This window comes from Eptatretus burgeri, chromosome 6, assembly GCF_056783735.1.
Source record: "Eptatretus burgeri isolate ZD-2024b chromosome 6, Ebu_testis_v1, whole genome shotgun sequence".
In the NCBI taxonomy this organism is placed as follows: domain Eukaryota; kingdom Metazoa; phylum Chordata; class Myxini; order Myxiniformes; family Myxinidae; genus Eptatretus; species Eptatretus burgeri.
In genome coordinates this window covers 68,874,392-68,892,162 of record NC_140966.1, presented here as the reverse complement: position 1 = coordinate 68,892,162, position 17,771 = coordinate 68,874,392, and the positions used below count along the sequence as shown (strand labels likewise).

Sequence of the window (17,771 nt, the reverse complement as noted above, 5' to 3'; positions counted from 1 at the left end):
AACCTCCCTCCTTTTCTTCATCTGTACCACAAAACACCATTGGCTTGTGCTGGGTGATAACATGCTCTCCCATCACTGCTTTACAATCATTAACCCTCCGCAATTGTCGCTTCTTTACCACCACCAAATCCAGTTCTGTTCTATGCTGTCCACTGCTCCAGTTAAGCTTGTGGCTTCCTCACTTTTGAAAGAATGAACCAGCCTCTTCTCTTCCTCCCACACCGCTCCCCATCCCCATCCGTTATGTCCCACTCTCCTCAATCTCCTTAATACCTTAAAGTCGTGCTTATTCACCTTATAAGTAAATGCTTTTCACAAAAACCACTCGATTCAAAAGTCACTCAGTTTGACCTTCAGCACGCTCGTGCAAATACACTTTTCGACTCCCACACCTGGACCTCTTCGACTCTCCTACTCTGACCTCTTCGACTCTCCTACTCTGACCTCTTCGACTCTCCTACTCTGACCTCTTCGACTCTCCTACTCTGACCTCCTCGACTCTCCTACTCTGACCTCCTCGACTCCCACACCCGGACCTCCTCGACTCTCCAACTCTGACCTCCTCGACTCCCAGGCTCGGTCTTGCAAAAGGGCATCTGCAGGCCATTGGCATCAGACTGATCCACTACCACAGCGGCCCGTTAGAATCAGAATGAAGCACTACCATAGAAGCCCGTTGGAATTAGAGTGAAGCACTCCCACAGCAGCCCGTTGGAATCAGAATGAAGCACTACCATGGCAGCCTTTTAGAATTAGAATGAAGCACTCCCATAGCAGCCCTTAAGAATCAGAATGAAGCACTACCATAGCAGCCCTTAAGAATCAGAATGAAGCACTCCCATAGAAGCCCGTTGGAATTAGAGTGAAGCACTCCCACAGCAGCCCGTTGGAATCAGAATGAAGCACTCCCATGGCATCCCTTTAGAATCAGAATGAAGCACTCCCATGGCATCCCTTTAGAATTAGAATGAAGCTCTACCATAGCAGCTCTTTAGAATCAGAATGAAGCACTCCCATGGCATCCCTTTAGAATCAGAATGAAGCTCTACCATAGCAGCCCGTTGGAATCAGAATGAAGCACTCCCATAGCAGCCCGTTGGAATCAGAATGAAGCACTCCCATGACATCCCTTTAGAATCAGAATGAAGCACTTCCATGGCATCCCTTTAGAATCAGAATGAAGCACTCCCATGGCATCCCTTTAGAATCAGAATGAAGCACTCCCATGGCATCCATTTAGAATCAGAATGAAGCACTCCCATGGCATCCCTTTAGAATCAGAATGAAGCACTCCCATAGCAGCCCGTTGGAATTGGAGCAAAGCACTTCCACAGTGGCTCGTTGAATCAGAACAATCCACTCCCACCACTGCCTTGCAATTCTTAACCCTCCGCAAATGACTTTTCTTTATCACTACCAAATCCAATTCTGTGCCATGCCCGTTGGAATCACGAGGAAGCACTCCCACAGTGGCCTGTTGGAATCGGACCAATGCACTCCCACAGAGGCCCGTTGGAATCACACCAAAGCACTCCTACAGTGGTCCATTGAAATCAGAATGAAGCACTTCCACAATGGCCCATTAGAATCATGAAACCTTAGCATAGCAATATAGCCTGGTGTTGGCTCAGTGGTTCGGGTGGCGGCTTGGGATCCCAGGGTCCTGAGTTCAAGCCCCGTCGGCCACTGAATTAATACACCAGGGGGTTGACTCAGCCTGTCATCCTTCCGAGGTCGGCGAAATGAGTACCAGGTCCAGTGTGTGTACTGGTCGAGGGGCACTGCATGAGCGACACAGTCGCGCTTCAAGAAATGATAGCTACCCCCGGCAGCTAAGCCGCCATACGACCACCACCACCACCAGCATTGCAATATTTGTAAAGCTCCGCATTCACTGTCTGGACCCAAGAGCTCTTAAATTAGGTATCATTGAGCATTGTATGTTCTGTGGTTATGACGTTTACCCCGTTCAGATGTAATTGGGCAACTTGCGTATATATACAGCAGGACCCTAACATTCTCATGGGGGATACGTTCTGGGAAAACTCCGTGAATGTGGGGGCATTGTTTCAATGGGAAATGCGGGGGATAGATTCCAGGGATTTTCCGACCTGCGAAAAATCCGTGGGTGTCGGGGTAAAATCCACGAGAGTTTTGTCATTTTTACAATGGAGATAAGGGGGATAATGTTATCGGTTCGCGGCAGTTCCTGGTTCAAAGGGGAAAGTTTTTAAAATTTAAAATGTTTTTGACCACAAATGCACGATGACAGTTTCATTAAAGATGCTTTCAAATATAAAATAGCCCCGCAAAGTGGGCGTAACCCCTCAGCCCATGCATTGTAAAAGGAAGCAGTGATATCACGATGATGCAGTCAGTTAGAGCACGTTGGACGTCATATCGAAAATCAATCAGACTTCAAGATGGCTACCATGGCGGCTCGTGAAAATCGCAGCGTGCCCATTTTCGAAAGGAACCTTCCTCTACTCAACCCCAACGCACCCAGCAAAAATGGATTCAATCGGACGAGGCGTTCTCCTCGAAATCGACGGAAACCAATTTCAAGATGGCTGCCATGGAGGCCACATTGAAAATCGCAGCCGCCCATTTTCGAAAGGAACCTTCTTCTACTCAACCCCAACACACCCAGCAAAAATTGGTTTAATCGGACAAGGCGTTCTCCTCGAAATCGACGGAAACCAATTTCAAGATGGCTGCCATGGAGGCCACATTGAAAATCGCAGCCGCCCATTTTCGAAAGGAACCTTCTTCTACTCAACCCCAACACACCCTGCAAAAATGGATTTACTCGGACAAGGTGTTCTCCTCGAAATTGACGGAAACCAAAAGTTGACGGACTCCCGGACGCCCCGGACAACGCCTGTGACGACAATATCCCTTAGCCAATTCGGGCTGAGGAGTAAAAACGATAACACCAGTTACCGTTTCCAACTTATTTAAGAATGGATTTTATAGCCTCTTAACCATACCATACCATACCACAAAATGAAAACAACAACAACAACAACAACAACAACAACAACAACAAAAACAACTTCATGTACCGTTTCAATATTTTATTCAACAAACACAGCACATGTAATTTTGCAAAATGATGAAGATGTGCCAATCAGGTCCATGGGGAGGCCAGGAGTATTGTCAAGCAGCAGGAGTACCTTGAACGAAAGGTTCTTTCCTGCCAGGTACCTCGACCTGAGGAACGAAACTGGGATGGATCCAGCACATATAAAAGTTCAGACTTCACCCACGCCTTCATGTTCGCCCTCCAGTACGCTGGCAGCACCTGCTTGTTTTTGTTCTTCAGTGCACGTGGGTTCAGGGAACAGTAGAGCACAATGGGCTTTACCATGAAGTCCCCTTTGGGGTTTCTGCACAGAAGGGATACCTGGTCCTTTGCGGCCTTGAAGCCGCTGCTTTGCTCTCACACTGTGAGAAGAACGTTCTGGTTGGCATCTTTTTCCAAAACAAGCCAGTCTCATCAGCATTAAAGACCTGCTCCGGCAAGTACCCCTTCTCCTCGATGAGGCTCACGAGTTCTGCAGGGAATGCCATGGCCGCATCATGGTCCACGGAGGGAGGCATGCTCCCCTACAAGCTTGACGCGTGCATTGTGGGTAACTGCGGGGGGGGGGGGGTGAGTAGTCAGCGCATTGTTTTTGGGGAATATGTTTTTTACGTATGATGCTGTATTCGGCAGCTGATAATAGATGTGGTGAGCAATGCCATTGTGTAATTAGTTCTTATGTAGCTGGCTGCTAATTGCACTACTAGATATGCTGAAAGTTTCCAACATTTAACTCACAGGACATGCCGTCCTTCCTATCTTCAGATAGATTATGCTGAGCGTTTTTTAAATGTAACAGCTCAGATTGTGCTGTTTGTAGCAAGATTGTGATTTACACTAAGATGTGCTGAATGTTTCCATTGTGTAATGTCCACATATGTGGCGACCTGGTAATTACTGGATACAACAATAGATGCTGTTTGTGCTTTCATTCTGTAAGTAACTCATGGGGGATGGCGTCATGGGGAATCACGTGTTACACTGCTGAGATATCCCGCAAAACTATGTTGATCCCGCGAAGCTACAATACAATACAATACATACAGTACTGTATGTTTAAAGTGCACATGGTGAGACGTCCCATGAAACTATGTTTATTCCGCGAAGCTACAATATACATACAGGAAGCAGGTCATTTTCACGGCTCATGGAAGATGTTTTTTGCGTACGTACAGTACAGTACTGTACATGCATGCTGCTTTGTGGTGGCCCGTGAAAGATGTGTTTTAGAACTGTTATGTTCACAGCTTGTGAAAAAATAATAATAATCGCCACGAAAACCATGAATACGCAGGGCAATTTCCCACGAATGTAGTCACATGTCACAAATTGTTAATCGCGAATATGCGGAATCCATGAATGTTGGAACCGCGAATGTCGGAGTCTGGGTGTGCAATACATTATATTTTTATATATATATGTATATATATATATATATATATATATATATATATATATATATATATATATATATATATATATATATATATATATACATATATATATATATATATATATATATATATATATATATATATATACATATATACACATACACACACACATGAAGATGACGATGAAGATGTGCCATTTAGGTCTGCTGGGTGGCCAGGAGCGTTGTCCCCACTTAATGTTACTGGATTTTGTCTGAGTGCTGTGGATAGCAGAGATGGTGTTGATCAGATTCAGGAAAGTATTGATACTTGCACGGATTGGGCAAAAGATTGGCAGATGGAATTTAACCTGAGCAAGTGTAAGGTGTTGGAGATGGGAAAGAACAATGAAAATAGAGATTACAGGATGCAAGTGGTAATTTTGGAGAGTGTCACACAGGAGAAGGATCTGGGAGTGGTAATAGATACCGGAGGTAAGCAGGCAGCACAGTGCCAGGCAGCTATAGGTAAAGCAAATAGGGTTGTAGGCTGTATTTGGAGGGGGATCATTTATAAATCAAAAGAGGTGGTGTTTACATTGTACAGGAATTTAGTGAGGGCCACATCTAGAATATTGTGTATAGTTTTGGTCACCACAACTCAGGAAGGACAAAGATGCCAAAGAGAAGGTTCAGTGCAGGGCTACTAGATTGATTCTGGGCCTAGCTAGACTCGGGTATGAGGAGCGGCTGAAAAAGACAGGGCTTTATACACTAGAAAGGTGGAGGTTGCAAGGAGATATGACAGAGATGTTCAAGATAATGAAAATAAGTGCAGAAGAATTACTCAGCTGAGTCGACAGTGATAGGACCAGGGACCATAACCTGAAAGTAAAGAGGATGAGAGTTAAGACGGTAGCAAAGCAGGGGATTTTTATTTTGAGTAGTTAATGCATTGAATGGCCTCCCTGGAAAGGTAGTGGCAGCAGAAACAGTAGATAAGTTTAAATTGCAATTAGATAGGTACCTGGAAGTATGGAGATAGAGGGGTAGAGGGATGTTGACAGGACTTGGGTAGCTTGAGCATTGATGGGTGATTGTGTGCATGTGTACAAAGTGTTGCTGGTTCGGGTCTCATCAAGGGATGTTGTGTGGTTGATGTGTTTTTTTTTTTTAACCAAGCCCATGCTCCCTCCCCTGAGGAAAACAAAAAATACAAAAACTTCAAAAAAACCCCACAAAAACACTTTATTAAAATAAAATTTGCATTTTCTTCTTTGGATCTTGTGTTGATAAATTAGTGTGGAGTTGATGTCGTGCAGGCATGATGGGCTGAATGGCCTCCACCTGTGTCTGATTTCATATATGAATATGTACCCCACAATTCTGGAAACCCTATCAGTGGTACATATACATATATATTATAATATTGTTGCGGGGCCGGGCGTCGGCCGCGAGCACGACCACCAGATGGATCAGTAGAGTCGGCTCGACCGATCGCCTGGAATTTGGATCGTACTTCTTCGGAAAACTCCGGAAAAGTACGGGTCCCTTATTGGACCGAAGTTCACCAATAGACAGAACACGTGGGGTAGGGTCGATTGCCAATTTGAATTTACCTAAATACCCACGTGGTTCAACCTACCGGGGAAATTCACCCTCGACGGCTCCCGTACGGAACGAGCCGCTTAGCCTACTTGTTCCGTGTGCAATCCGAGCGGTTTGATCGCTGAGATCCGTTGGTCCCAAATATCCCGTTACAACGGCAACGGCCTGGCTAATTTTCCAACACGCAGCACGTGAAGCCAATGAAGGAATAGACACGAACAAGTTGAAACATTGAACAATCGGGGTATTTATTCACAATTGGGGATGAGGGGAGCACATAAGGGCAGAGCTAAACCGAATATTAATAAATGGAGGTATGCAAGGTACGTACAACAAGAGCACGTATACAGTTCACTACTTAATAGACGGGCCCATGGACACACACATGCGCACACACCCAAATAATCGGACCGAATGGTCTTTATTTGGACCTCCAGCCCGGAGGACAGTCGGGCTGAAGACCGGGGTCTGTCTTGGACCTGTCCACCTCGTGTGGTCTTCACGTTGACCCGGGGGCCAGCGAGAGACGAGTCGAACCCGGACACCGGCGAGCGACCCTTGCAGTTCTTGTGGGGGGGGGGATGATTTCTCTCGAGCGCTGGATCGTGCGGCGGAGGAGGAGGAAGAAAATGACGACTAAGACCAGCTTCATCCCGGGCTCCAGACCAGCTTCTCCCGCTCCTCATCAGCCAGGACCGATTGACTGACTCCCCTTTTATGCGCTCCGGCATGGCTTGACCCCTCCCCCACTCGGCGCGCTGCCCAGCGCATCGGTGGGTGGGGGTATGACCCCTCCCCCGCTGAGCGCACGGAGAATCTGGGAGCAGGGGTTTTTGTTGCTCTCTGCAGTGCTGTAGTAATCCGTTGCTGTCGTTGTTGATGGTGTTACAAATAAAAGGAAATCCTAACTATCAAAAGTAACTCACAGCGCATGAACATTTATTTACCCATTAGACAAGGGAAAGGAAACGATCTATAAAACACATACTTAGCGATATAACTGAGCTAGAGGACCTGAATGTTGTGTGCAGTAAACCTCCAAATTCGTAACAATATAATATATAGGTTAAATTATTGTAGAATGGACCGAGATGCATCGTAATGTTGTTGGATTCCAGCTGTCAAAAGACTGTGACAACTGTTATCCAGTTGCCAAAGGTGAAGGCAATCTAGAAGGTGGGACTAATTCCAGTTGTCGTGTTTGGCATTCCCATCTGAGCACACACCTTGCAATTCCTGGATCCCAGGCTCAAATCCCATTAACTGTAGTGATTTGTTCAATGTCTGTTGAATGTGGTTTTTTTTTTTCATCAGCTTGCTTGCATTTTTTTTTTTTTTGAAAAATTCGATAGAAGTATCCCTTTTGTTTATCTTCAGATCAGAACAGATGTGTTTTAAGGGTTTATCAATTTATGCATTTGGAAAAACAGTATCCCTGATGGATGGTATCAAATATATTAACCTCTTGAATAAGTTCAATTCAGATTCATGCCGACAAGGTATTGCAGAGCTTGTGTATTCGTCATTGAGCTGTCCAATTTGGGCCTAATTATAAATGCCTTCCACATAGCTGAACTCCACCAGATAATGTGAATCCATAGCCTCGGCCTTTAAACACATCACTTAATTGCAGATTTATTATACAACGCTCAGCTGGTAGTAATTTGTTCTATTGATGAGGGCATTAGTATGCACGGTTAACTCAATCCTGTTTTATTTGCATGAAAAATTCTTTTTCGTCACTTTTTTTTCTTCTTTTTCTTCTTCTTTTGCAAAAGGATGCAAAGTCAAAGGCAACAGTGGATTCAGAAATCCTGGAAAAGTCCTATCAGGAAAGCAGCAATGGGGTCGTGAAGTTTGAAGCTGGATGTCGGAAGTACATTTTGTCATTTGCAGGTAAGGATCATTGATGTAGTTACTGCGATTTGATTTCCACATTGGAAAACATAAAATATTCATGGGGTTTTTGCAGGTTTTTTTTTTTTTGTGCACAAAATCTAGGTTCTCGGAAGGGCGAGGAGACAAAAAGCAATGTACGAAAATGTGGGACAACAAACGAGGGAATTGATTAACAGAAAAGAGGAGAGAGAGAGGAGGGGGAGGACAGGGAGGAGGAGGAGGAGGAGGAGGAGGAGGAGGAAACCTGCAAATAATATGGTTGGGTTGGGTAGGGTTAATGGGAGTAGAAAAGAGCATAGGTCATGATCAGGAATTGCATGACGTGGTGATGTCCCTCAAACTCGAAGCCAGAGAGTGAGGTGTGAGATTGAATCGCCTCAGGAAGGTGGTTCCACAAATCAGATATGAGATGAACAAGAGTGGAGGTGGGTGGCAAGCCTTGGATTAGAGAGTTTAATCAGGAGTTGGTTTAATGGAACAAAGTTTGTGCTCCAGAGGAGCTGGGGAGGGACAGAGGGCTGCAAGAGCAGATGGAGCAAGACCAGGAGAGAGGTGGTTTAAAACAGGCCACCAATGTGTCTGAAATGTGAGAGCAATGGGGCTTGTGCCACTGCCTCACTGTTGGAGATGCCAATAATGTTGAGAACTTCAGAATCTATAAAATGCAGGAGAAATGAGAAGTGGGAGCACCAGCCTTTAGGCGATAGCATTACTCCATTGGGCAATGGACAAAAGCCATGTGGACTGTCAGTTCAGATTTTTCAAAGAACGACTAGGCACTGTGGAAAATATCCAGTCTGTAACCGCCTTTGGAGGCCAGTGCCTGACCATGGAAAGAGAAAAGTGCGTTTGTTTGATGATCCTTCCAAGGCGATATTGTGAGATTTGTCAGGATTGAAAGACATGTTCCATTTATCAGATCAGCAGAGTGACACGACTGCTGTTTGCGTGTTGGTGGGAAGGAATACTGTATGGCACAATGTGGAGTTGCCTGAAAAATTAGAAGAGAAGCTTCCACAGCAATGGAGGGGTTGTTTAACAAACAAGACAGGAGAGATTGTGCTTGCAGAGGTAGATAGGTTAAGGTGTCGTTTTTACTATTCTCCTCTGTAAAACCGGGTGGGGGCTCAACAGCAGAGAGAGATACTCCCTCCTCTGCAGCTGTCAGTCAGTGTGCAGGAGATGGGGAACTTGTTGGTTGCTGAGGCTGAGATTGCTGAATGTCCTTGGGTAGAGGCCTCAGTGTGGTGATTCTTGAGGGCCTCAATCTGGGATTGGTGGGTATGGCAAAACATAGATTAATGATGGCCCTCAGTACCATTTTTGGTGGAACCACTGGGGTCTGATTGGTGAAATTCCTGCTGATGGAGGCCCTGGTGGTCCATGATTAGTTAGCCTCAGGAAGTGGAGATTTGAGGTTTACAATGGGGCGGGGGTTTAGGCATAAAATCCCAGACCCAAAAGGAATCTTTCCCATGCCCCTGTCCTTTGGTCTGCTATGTCCTGCTCTGGCTCGAGCACTCTATGGCCCATACTGTCTGACCCACTGTCTGCCTCCTGCTTTTGCCCTGGTCGAAACGGGAAAAACTGTCTGCCCCAGCTACATGCTCTCTACCACGTGCCTTCCCCTGTGTACTGTTCAGATCTGGTTTAAGTGCATTTTGTGGATCCTGGGAGAGGGTTTGGAAGGAGGGTGGGGGGAGGGGATGTAGATAAGTTGTTCTGTTTTTTGTCAGGGAATTGTGTATATCAGATCAGAGCATTGGTGCTGCCGAAGCAGTTTCTTGGCAAGAGTTTTACTCCGTAGTTCGCCATTGCCTTCCGAGCAGTAATTAGGGCAGGAATTTGGCCAGGGTGTCTATGATAGTTCGCCGCCTCGTCATGAAGAACACTGGAATCTTTAACATCCAACAAAGAATGCTGGCAGACGGGATGCCCAGTTTATCATCCATCCAAGGGACAGCACGTACATTGATGAATTACTCTGTGAAACAATAGGATGACTGTTTAAAGCTGAGTCGAGATTCAAACCCAGGCTAGACAGCTTAAAGGTGAGTGTGCGTACCTCTGGGCCATCTTCCTAGCCCTTGTGTTTATATTATCTTGTAAATTATGTAGTCATCTCTTAAGGCTTGCCTCATGTTGCTACCATTTTGTCGTGCAAACTATCATGTTAATTTGGGATTCCTGGAGGGTTAAATTAATTGTAATGTTATTTTATAACTGGCGTGGGAATAGCTCCACTGGATCACAAACCGGCGACAACTGCTCGGCACTGGCTTGTGAGGAACAGTAATAGTTCAGCCATCTTTTAAGTCTCGGCTTCATTGGGTGATGTTGACTGCTCGGGTGTGGTTGTATCCTGTGGCGGTGTTGCCAACCACGTGACAACATGGTACAACCACGTACAAACAAACACCTTTTTTTTGCAATCTTGGTCCTCAATACCTCGTTTCCACTTAAACATGTTTCTATGCTGGAAGAACCTGAGCATCACCTTCTCTACCAAAACTGCACCTTTAATGAGGCCGGCTTACTGTCCCTAGCATTGCACCTTCTCCCATCATTTATTCAAGGCTGAGAGCTTGTTGTAGTGTTGCAATGCTTCAAATTCCCTGTAATCATGAGGAAATGGTGGAAGCAGGACAGGATGCAGTTTTTCTAATTCTGTGTAGCAATTATCTGATCACCTGGGTAACATAAAGACAGGTGGTAACATTTTGTTTTGAAAAAGGTGAATTGTAAGGATAGTTTTTTATTTTTTTTTTAAATCAAGGAAATTGCATATTATTTTGTCTGAGTGCATTTCAGTGATTGGATGCACCTCCTAAAATACCTGGACTTTGGGGGAAGGCATATAACTCTGTTAAGAAACATTTATTTCCACGTATAAGCATAAATATATGATTTATTAGCAAGTGAACCTAAAATATGGCGATAAATGTGGGATGGAATACTTTCTGTATAAATTTATAGGAATATTTTATTTTCCAAGTCAGTGGTAGTTGTTTGATTAAGTTCCTTTCTATAAATGAATGCATGTTATTCACCATGCGGCGCACACGATTGGCCTGCTAACCTTTGTTTGCGCATGTTTTTATTATTATTTTTGATCTTCTCTGAGCTCTTATTTTATTATCTTTGCTCTTACCTTGTGGGTCTGCAATGAAATTGATGACCCGATTGCTTTCAGAAATGGTGCAGCAAAATGAAACGACCAAAACAAAACGAGATGTGCGAAGACGTCCAGAGTTTGTTTCTGCTCAGGAAAAGGACGACATTCTCCAGCGGTATGCTTTCTGGTTTTGACTTCCTTTTGTACATGAAATTGATGATTTGATGAAGATCCTTGGGATCATAAACACTCATCTTTCTTTGCATGCTTTAGTAGGATCAGCCTAGTTTTTGCACATTCTCATTTGCTTTTTTTCACAACAGGGATTAAGATGAGAGATGCTTGGTATTTTCCATTTGTTCTCTTATTTTATTGTACCCTGTATTTTGCTTTTGTTCACGCAGCGTTAACTACATTACGTCGACATGCTGGGATGACCTGATGGCTGAATGGCATTTTTATCTCTTGTTTTCATTTAAATTTTTTTGTCTCATCTCAACATGATGTAAAAGTGAAAAAAAATAATTAAAAATACAGTTTTGATTTCTTGTAGTCAATGATTTTAGCAAAAATTAACTATTGAATACTTGGGAGTTTTCCACCATCAGGAGAGCTGTGTGTGAAGAGACTTCCTGTGTGTTGTACATTTGCTTATTTGCCGTCGCTTGTCATGGTAGGTCCTGCAAAGACTGTGGACATCTTGAAGATGAAAATACGGAATCGGCTCATTTGGAGCCCAGCAAGACAAATGGAATTGAACATGAACATGAACGTGAAGCTGCATTTAATCCTGAACAGGTATATTTCATCCCGGCTTTCCAATTTCTTTATGCATTATATTTTAGCAATAGGGTCTATCAAGGATTTGTTTTCTCAATACACTTCGAATGTAAAACTATGACCATTTACTGAAATTTTCACAAAACTACATCTTGCAAAGCAATATTTGTTTCAAACATATTGTGCTGAAATGTATCCATATTGTCCACCCCCTGTGTCCTCCCCTTTGTCTCATTCTTCCTCAACTCCCTTATTTGTCCAAATCTCCCCTCTATATTGTCCCTTAAACTTGCTGTTGGTGTGTCCCCCTCTCCCCTCTTCCTACTTTTCCTTTTGTTCTTTTACATCCTGATCCATTCTGTGTTCTTGATCCTCCACGAGCCGTGACCCTGTAGACAAAAAATTCCTTTAAATTCTGAAAGGGCAACACTTTCAAGTTTTACTTTTTGGTTGTGGCACTGCTCATGTGGGAAACTTCGTTCAAGTTCAGTAGAATTGCATGATAAAAACTTCGTAACGGAGTAATTCGTTTAGCTCTGATCGGGAGGGATCCCAGAAAAGCATAATTCAGAAGTGAGCATAATAATAATGAGATGGTCATCCACATATCCTGTTTTTTTTTTTATTTGGGTCAAACACTACACAGTCAGCATTTGTATGTTCAAAGATGAGTATTGCATCAACAGTTTGTAAAATTACAAAGCTCATCCTCATGCAGCTGTCCTGTATTGTAGTCGTCCTGATTCATCGACATAGCTGCAGTCTGTGACATTATTTCTGACAAAACTGAATGGCCAAAAGTCACTTTTATATCCATACACAAGCATATTAAACTCATGTGCCAGGCTTTGGCACTAACGTTACTCCCTAGATCTCTGTGAATAAGACAATTATAAAACGTAATTTCTGAATTGAGCATAAGCCAACATATAGATCGAGCTATTCATACATGTGGTGATTTATGTTTGTCTTGGTGTTTAAAGGAAACCTGGCTGGAGTTGGCATTGAGAAGGTCAAACACATGATTTCATGTAGGTCCTGATAAATGGGGCCTGGTTTGTCCCAGTCTCAAGGCGGGTTTTGTTAACTGGCAATAATTATAATTGATCAGAATGGGATATTTGAACAGGGTGAGGTTCATCTTATAGATGGGTTCAAAAGATGATCTAGGGCTTTGAAAATATTTGATACAAACATTTCTTCAGTTGTAAGTTGTGCTTAAGCAAGGGGTTCAATCTAAGCTGTTCTCTGAGGTGGTGTGATTAAGTTGTTATATGTCTGAATTTAAATTACTAGAAACACCCGCTCCTTCCGGAGCAACCATTGGGTGGGGGGGTAGCATGCTTTTTGGTATACATAGTCTCTGCTCATGGAAGTGAGCTGACAGAGGGTAGAATGCCACACACTGACAGTGAGGCAATGGGAAAACATGCAGGCAAAATAAGGGGCTGAAAAAACAGGAGGAAAGATAAGGGATAAGAAAACGTAGCAACCTGGAAATAAAAGAGGAGAGGTAAGGGGTTAATATTCTTCTTGTTCTTCTTTCGGCTGCTCCCGTTAGGGGTCGCCACAGCGGATCATCCGTCTCCATTTCGCTCTATCCTCCACATCTTCCATTGACACTCCAACCACCCGCATGTCCGCCCTCACCGCATCCATGAACCTCTTATTTGGCCTTCCTCTTCTCCTCCTACCTGGCGGCTCCATCCTCTGCATCCTTCTCCCGATATACTCCGCTTCCCTCCTGTGCACATGTCCAAACCATCTCAATCTCGCCTCTCTCACTTTGTCTCCAAACCGTCCTACCTGCGCTGTCCCTCTAATATACTCATTTCTTAATGAGAACAGAAAATATCATTGATAGGGATGGAAGGTGACCTGAGGTGAAGTTTAAGTTCTGTTAGGTAAGACTTGCAGTTCTGTAAGGAAAGATTGGAATTGAATAGATTGAGGAAGGATGTTCCACAAGTGGTAGAAGAGAGGAAGAAAAGGACTGAAAGTGAACAGTACGCCTTGATTTAGGGAGTTTCACAAAGAAGGGGTCTCTGAAGGAATGTGTGAAACCTGGAGGGAATGGAGGGATGAAAGAGGAGATTGACCAAGAAGTGAGGAGAGGTGTTAGAAAAGAGAGGTGCCGCACATGTCTGCAATGAGAAAATATCAGGCCCTGTTCTTCTGTTTCTTTGTGGGAGATGAAAATGTTCTGTTTCCATCTACCTTTCAACACGTCTTCTGTTTCCATCTACCTTTCAACACGTCTTCTGTTTCCATCTACCTTTCAACACGTCTTCTGTTTCCATCTCCCTTTCAACACGTCTTCTGTCTCCATCTACCTTTCAACACGTCTTCTGTTTTCATCTACCTTTCAACACGTCTTCTGTTTCCATCTACCTTTCAACGCGTCTTCTGTTTTCATCTACCTTTCAACACGTCTTCTGTTTTCATCTACCTTTCAACACGTCTTCTGTTTCCATCTACCTTTCAACGCGTCTTCTGTTTTCATCTACCTCTCAACACGTCTTCTGTTTCCATCTCCCTTTCAACACGTCTTCTGTCTCCATCTACCTTTCAACACGTCTTCTGTTTTCATCTACCTTTCAACACGTCTTCTGTTTCCATCTACCTCTCAACACGTCTTCTGTTTTCATCTACCTCTCAACACGTCTTCTGTTTCCATCTACCTTTCAACGCGTCTTCTGTTTCCATCTACCTCTCAACACGTCTTGTGTTTTCATCTACCTTTCAACACGTCTTCTGTTTCCATCTACCTCTCAACACGTCTTCTGTTTCCATCTACCTTTCAGCACATCTTCTGTTTCCATCTACCTTTCAACACGTCTTCTGTTTCCATCTACCTTTCAACACATCTTCTGTTTCCATCTACCTTTCAACACGTCTTCTGTTTCCATCTACCTTTCAACACGTCTTCTGTTTCCATCTACCTTTCAACACATCTTCTGTTTCCATCTACCTTTCAACACGTCTTCTGTTTCCATCTACCTTTCAACACGTCTTCTGTTTCCATCTACCTTTCAACACATCTTCTGTTTCCATCTACCTTTCAACGCATCTTCTGTTTCCATCTACCTTTCAACACGTCTTCTGTTTCCATCTACCTTTCAACACGTCTTCTGTTTCCATCTACCTTTCAACACGTCTTCTGTTTCCATCTACCTTTCAACACGTCTTCTGTTTCCATCTACCTTTCAACACGTCTTCTGTTTCCATCTACCTTTCCACATACAAGATTTTTTTTGTTTTACCAAAATGTCCAATGTCCTCAACCAAAATGTCGACTCTGAGGGTAAAAGTTAGTGTGTAGTTTTCAGCGTGTCTATATATTATATTAATATTTTGCTGCTTGTATGTTATGTGCATGTCTTGCAGGAACAAAGAAAACCTCTCCCATAAAGCATGTGGGATATGATCAGGATTTTACGATTGTATTATTAATAATTGCTGACTTCCAGTAGTGGATCTCAGTTGAGCTTTTTACCTCATACAGGTGTACTGCATGACATACAGATTTGGTGCACAAAATATTGGCTCAGGTTTGGATGAAACAAAGATTTGTGCATACCAAGGGTGATGGTTATTAATTTTATTTTCAGTCGTCAATGGTTGTTAGCCCGTCCACCATGCAGTAGGATACGGGTTTTTTTGCAATCGTGTGTGTGTGTGTGTCCGTCCAGACAATAACTTTTTTTTTACCATTTGAGCTTTTCTCAACAAACCTTTACTATGAGAATATGGGGCAAATAATTAAATATTGCGTAAAAATCTGAAAGGGCAGAGTCATAGTGACTATAAATACCCCTTATTATTCCCACCGCAGTGCGTCTAGCACGAGATGCCCTGTTTTTTGGTTCACGAGTCAGTAAGTGACCACTATAATCGTTATGGGTGTGTGTGTGTCTGTCTGTCTGTCTGTCCCGAGCATAGCTCCGTGGGTTTTGATCCGATTCTGATAAAATTGGGTGGGAGGTTTATATCATGATCTAGTTGTGTTTTCCTGAGAATGGGCGTGCTGCGCCCATTATGGGCAGAGTCACGCCCAAAAAACGTGTTTTTAGGGGGTAGCCGGTTTCAAGTTGCATCTTCTCCGAGGGGGTTTGTCGAATCTGGCAGGGGTTTCGGTATTTGGTTAGCCCAATGGCACCTGCATAGCCCCATGGAGCTCGATTTTTCATTTTCGTCCCAAGGACAAGGTCACGAACTTAGAAAATGTCAAAAACATCAATAAATTGGGCATCGAGCTCCTAGGGTTTTCAACTGTTTCAAATGAAAGTTGGTATGCAAGTTATGCTCTTCGAGTACTACAACTTTCATCATTTACGTTTTTCCCGATTCCCGCCAGTTTGCCCGTGGCGTCCCCTCGAAGGTCAAAAAATAAAAAAGGCGAACCGTGTACATTGCTCGTGAACCATCGCCGTCTCCAGACTTGTTATTTTTTCAATCGATTTTGTGTTTCTTTCTTTATTTACCATAGAGCTTCAGTGCGTCTGTCCAGGCCATAACTTTTTTCTTCCAATTGAGCCAAATCTTCAACAAACCTTTATTATGAGAAATATGGAGAACACAAATTAATAAAATGTCCAATTTTTTCGATCCTCGTGGAGGATCTCGAAGTCTTACTCACGTTGTTGTTCTTCATCTTCTTCTTGTGGACTTTTTTGTTTCACAGCCTCCAGTTTTCATCGAAACTTCCTGAAACTTGGCATGTATATGTAAAAATACCCTGCGCACACAGTAACCATCTCCGATTTTGAAAATTCCTCCTAGAAAAAAAAGTTATGACGTCAAAATATCTCTACTAATGGAAATCGCCTAAAAGATTATCTCCAAAACTAGGCAAGCTTTTTGAATTCTGTTTGTGGGAATCGCACAGGGCATTAGCAGAGATGAATTGCCGCACATATGATGCGTAACTATGACGTCATGTCAATTTTATAATGTCATTCATATTTTTTGACATTTTTTGTTTCATAACCCAGAGTTTTCATCGGATCTTCGTGAAACTTGCCATGTATATGCAGAAAGCCCACGCGCAGGCAGTAACCATCTCCGACTTTGGAAATTCTTCCTCGAAAAAAGTTGACGTCATAATATCGCCGCTAATGGAAATCGCCGAAACCATTATCTCCGAAACTAGGCAAGCTGTTTGAATTTTGTTTGCGGGAATCAAGCCGGGCATTAGCACAGATAATTTATCGCAAACCTGATACATCACAATGACGTCATATTCGTTTTTATGAGGTCATCATTAAGAGGACAAGGATCTTAGCTCATTTGAGCTTATTTTTTTTGAACTGTCGTTTTTGTCAAGTTTAGTTCGAGTACAAAGCAGGTGTGTACGGGCTTTGCATTTTGAGATGCTTTCTAGCTTGTCTTGTGATTGACAAACATAGAAAACTGTTCTGTTCTAAGCTACCTTGTGGACATTGGACAAGAGCAATCATGTCATGAGATGTCTTCCTACAAGAATAAATATTGTGTAGCACAAATAGAATTCCCCGATAAAGGCTCGATGCTTGCTACCTTGTTGTTGCGCAAGCCTGGCTTATGAGTTTGAAGAGAAAGAGACAAATGTTTTCTTGCATCACAATAAAGTCTGACTATATAAATATAAACACGTTTATAAATGCTGCATTGCTGCTTTCGATCTTCACCGTGATGCTGGGAGGATGTGTGCATGTCTTGGAGATGGAAGTTGGAGGTAGTCTTTGCAAATGTCTGGCCAAAGGGAAAGACTCACATGGTCATTGTTTGAGGAGAGTATGGTCCCATTTGGAACACACCATTATAAAACCCATGACCCTTCACGAAGCTATTTGCAAGACACGTAGAAATCCAACACCAGCAGTGCTGTTTTGAGGTACGAGTGGGATTTCCTGTCCACTACGTGTCCATAT

General features: G+C 43.3%; 1 protein-coding gene across 1 annotated transcript in view; it reads left to right on the top strand.

The window, feature by feature from the left end:
- The window catches only part of LOC147024998 (protein mono-ADP-ribosyltransferase PARP12-like), a 48,392-nt gene extending 30,903 nt beyond the window's left edge, over positions 1 to 17,489 (top strand). The window contains exons 7-10 of the mRNA XM_085885536.1: positions 7,844 to 7,961; positions 11,158 to 11,254; positions 11,757 to 11,877; positions 15,247 to 17,489. Coding sequence (XP_085741662.1) covers positions 7,844 to 7,961; positions 11,158 to 11,254; positions 11,757 to 11,877; positions 15,247 to 15,270 — 360 coding nt within the window. The 3' untranslated portion in view covers positions 15,271 to 17,489. The remainder of the gene's footprint in view (positions 1 to 7,843; positions 7,962 to 11,157; positions 11,255 to 11,756; positions 11,878 to 15,246) is intronic.
- Positions 17,490 to 17,771: the final 282 nt, after the last annotated feature.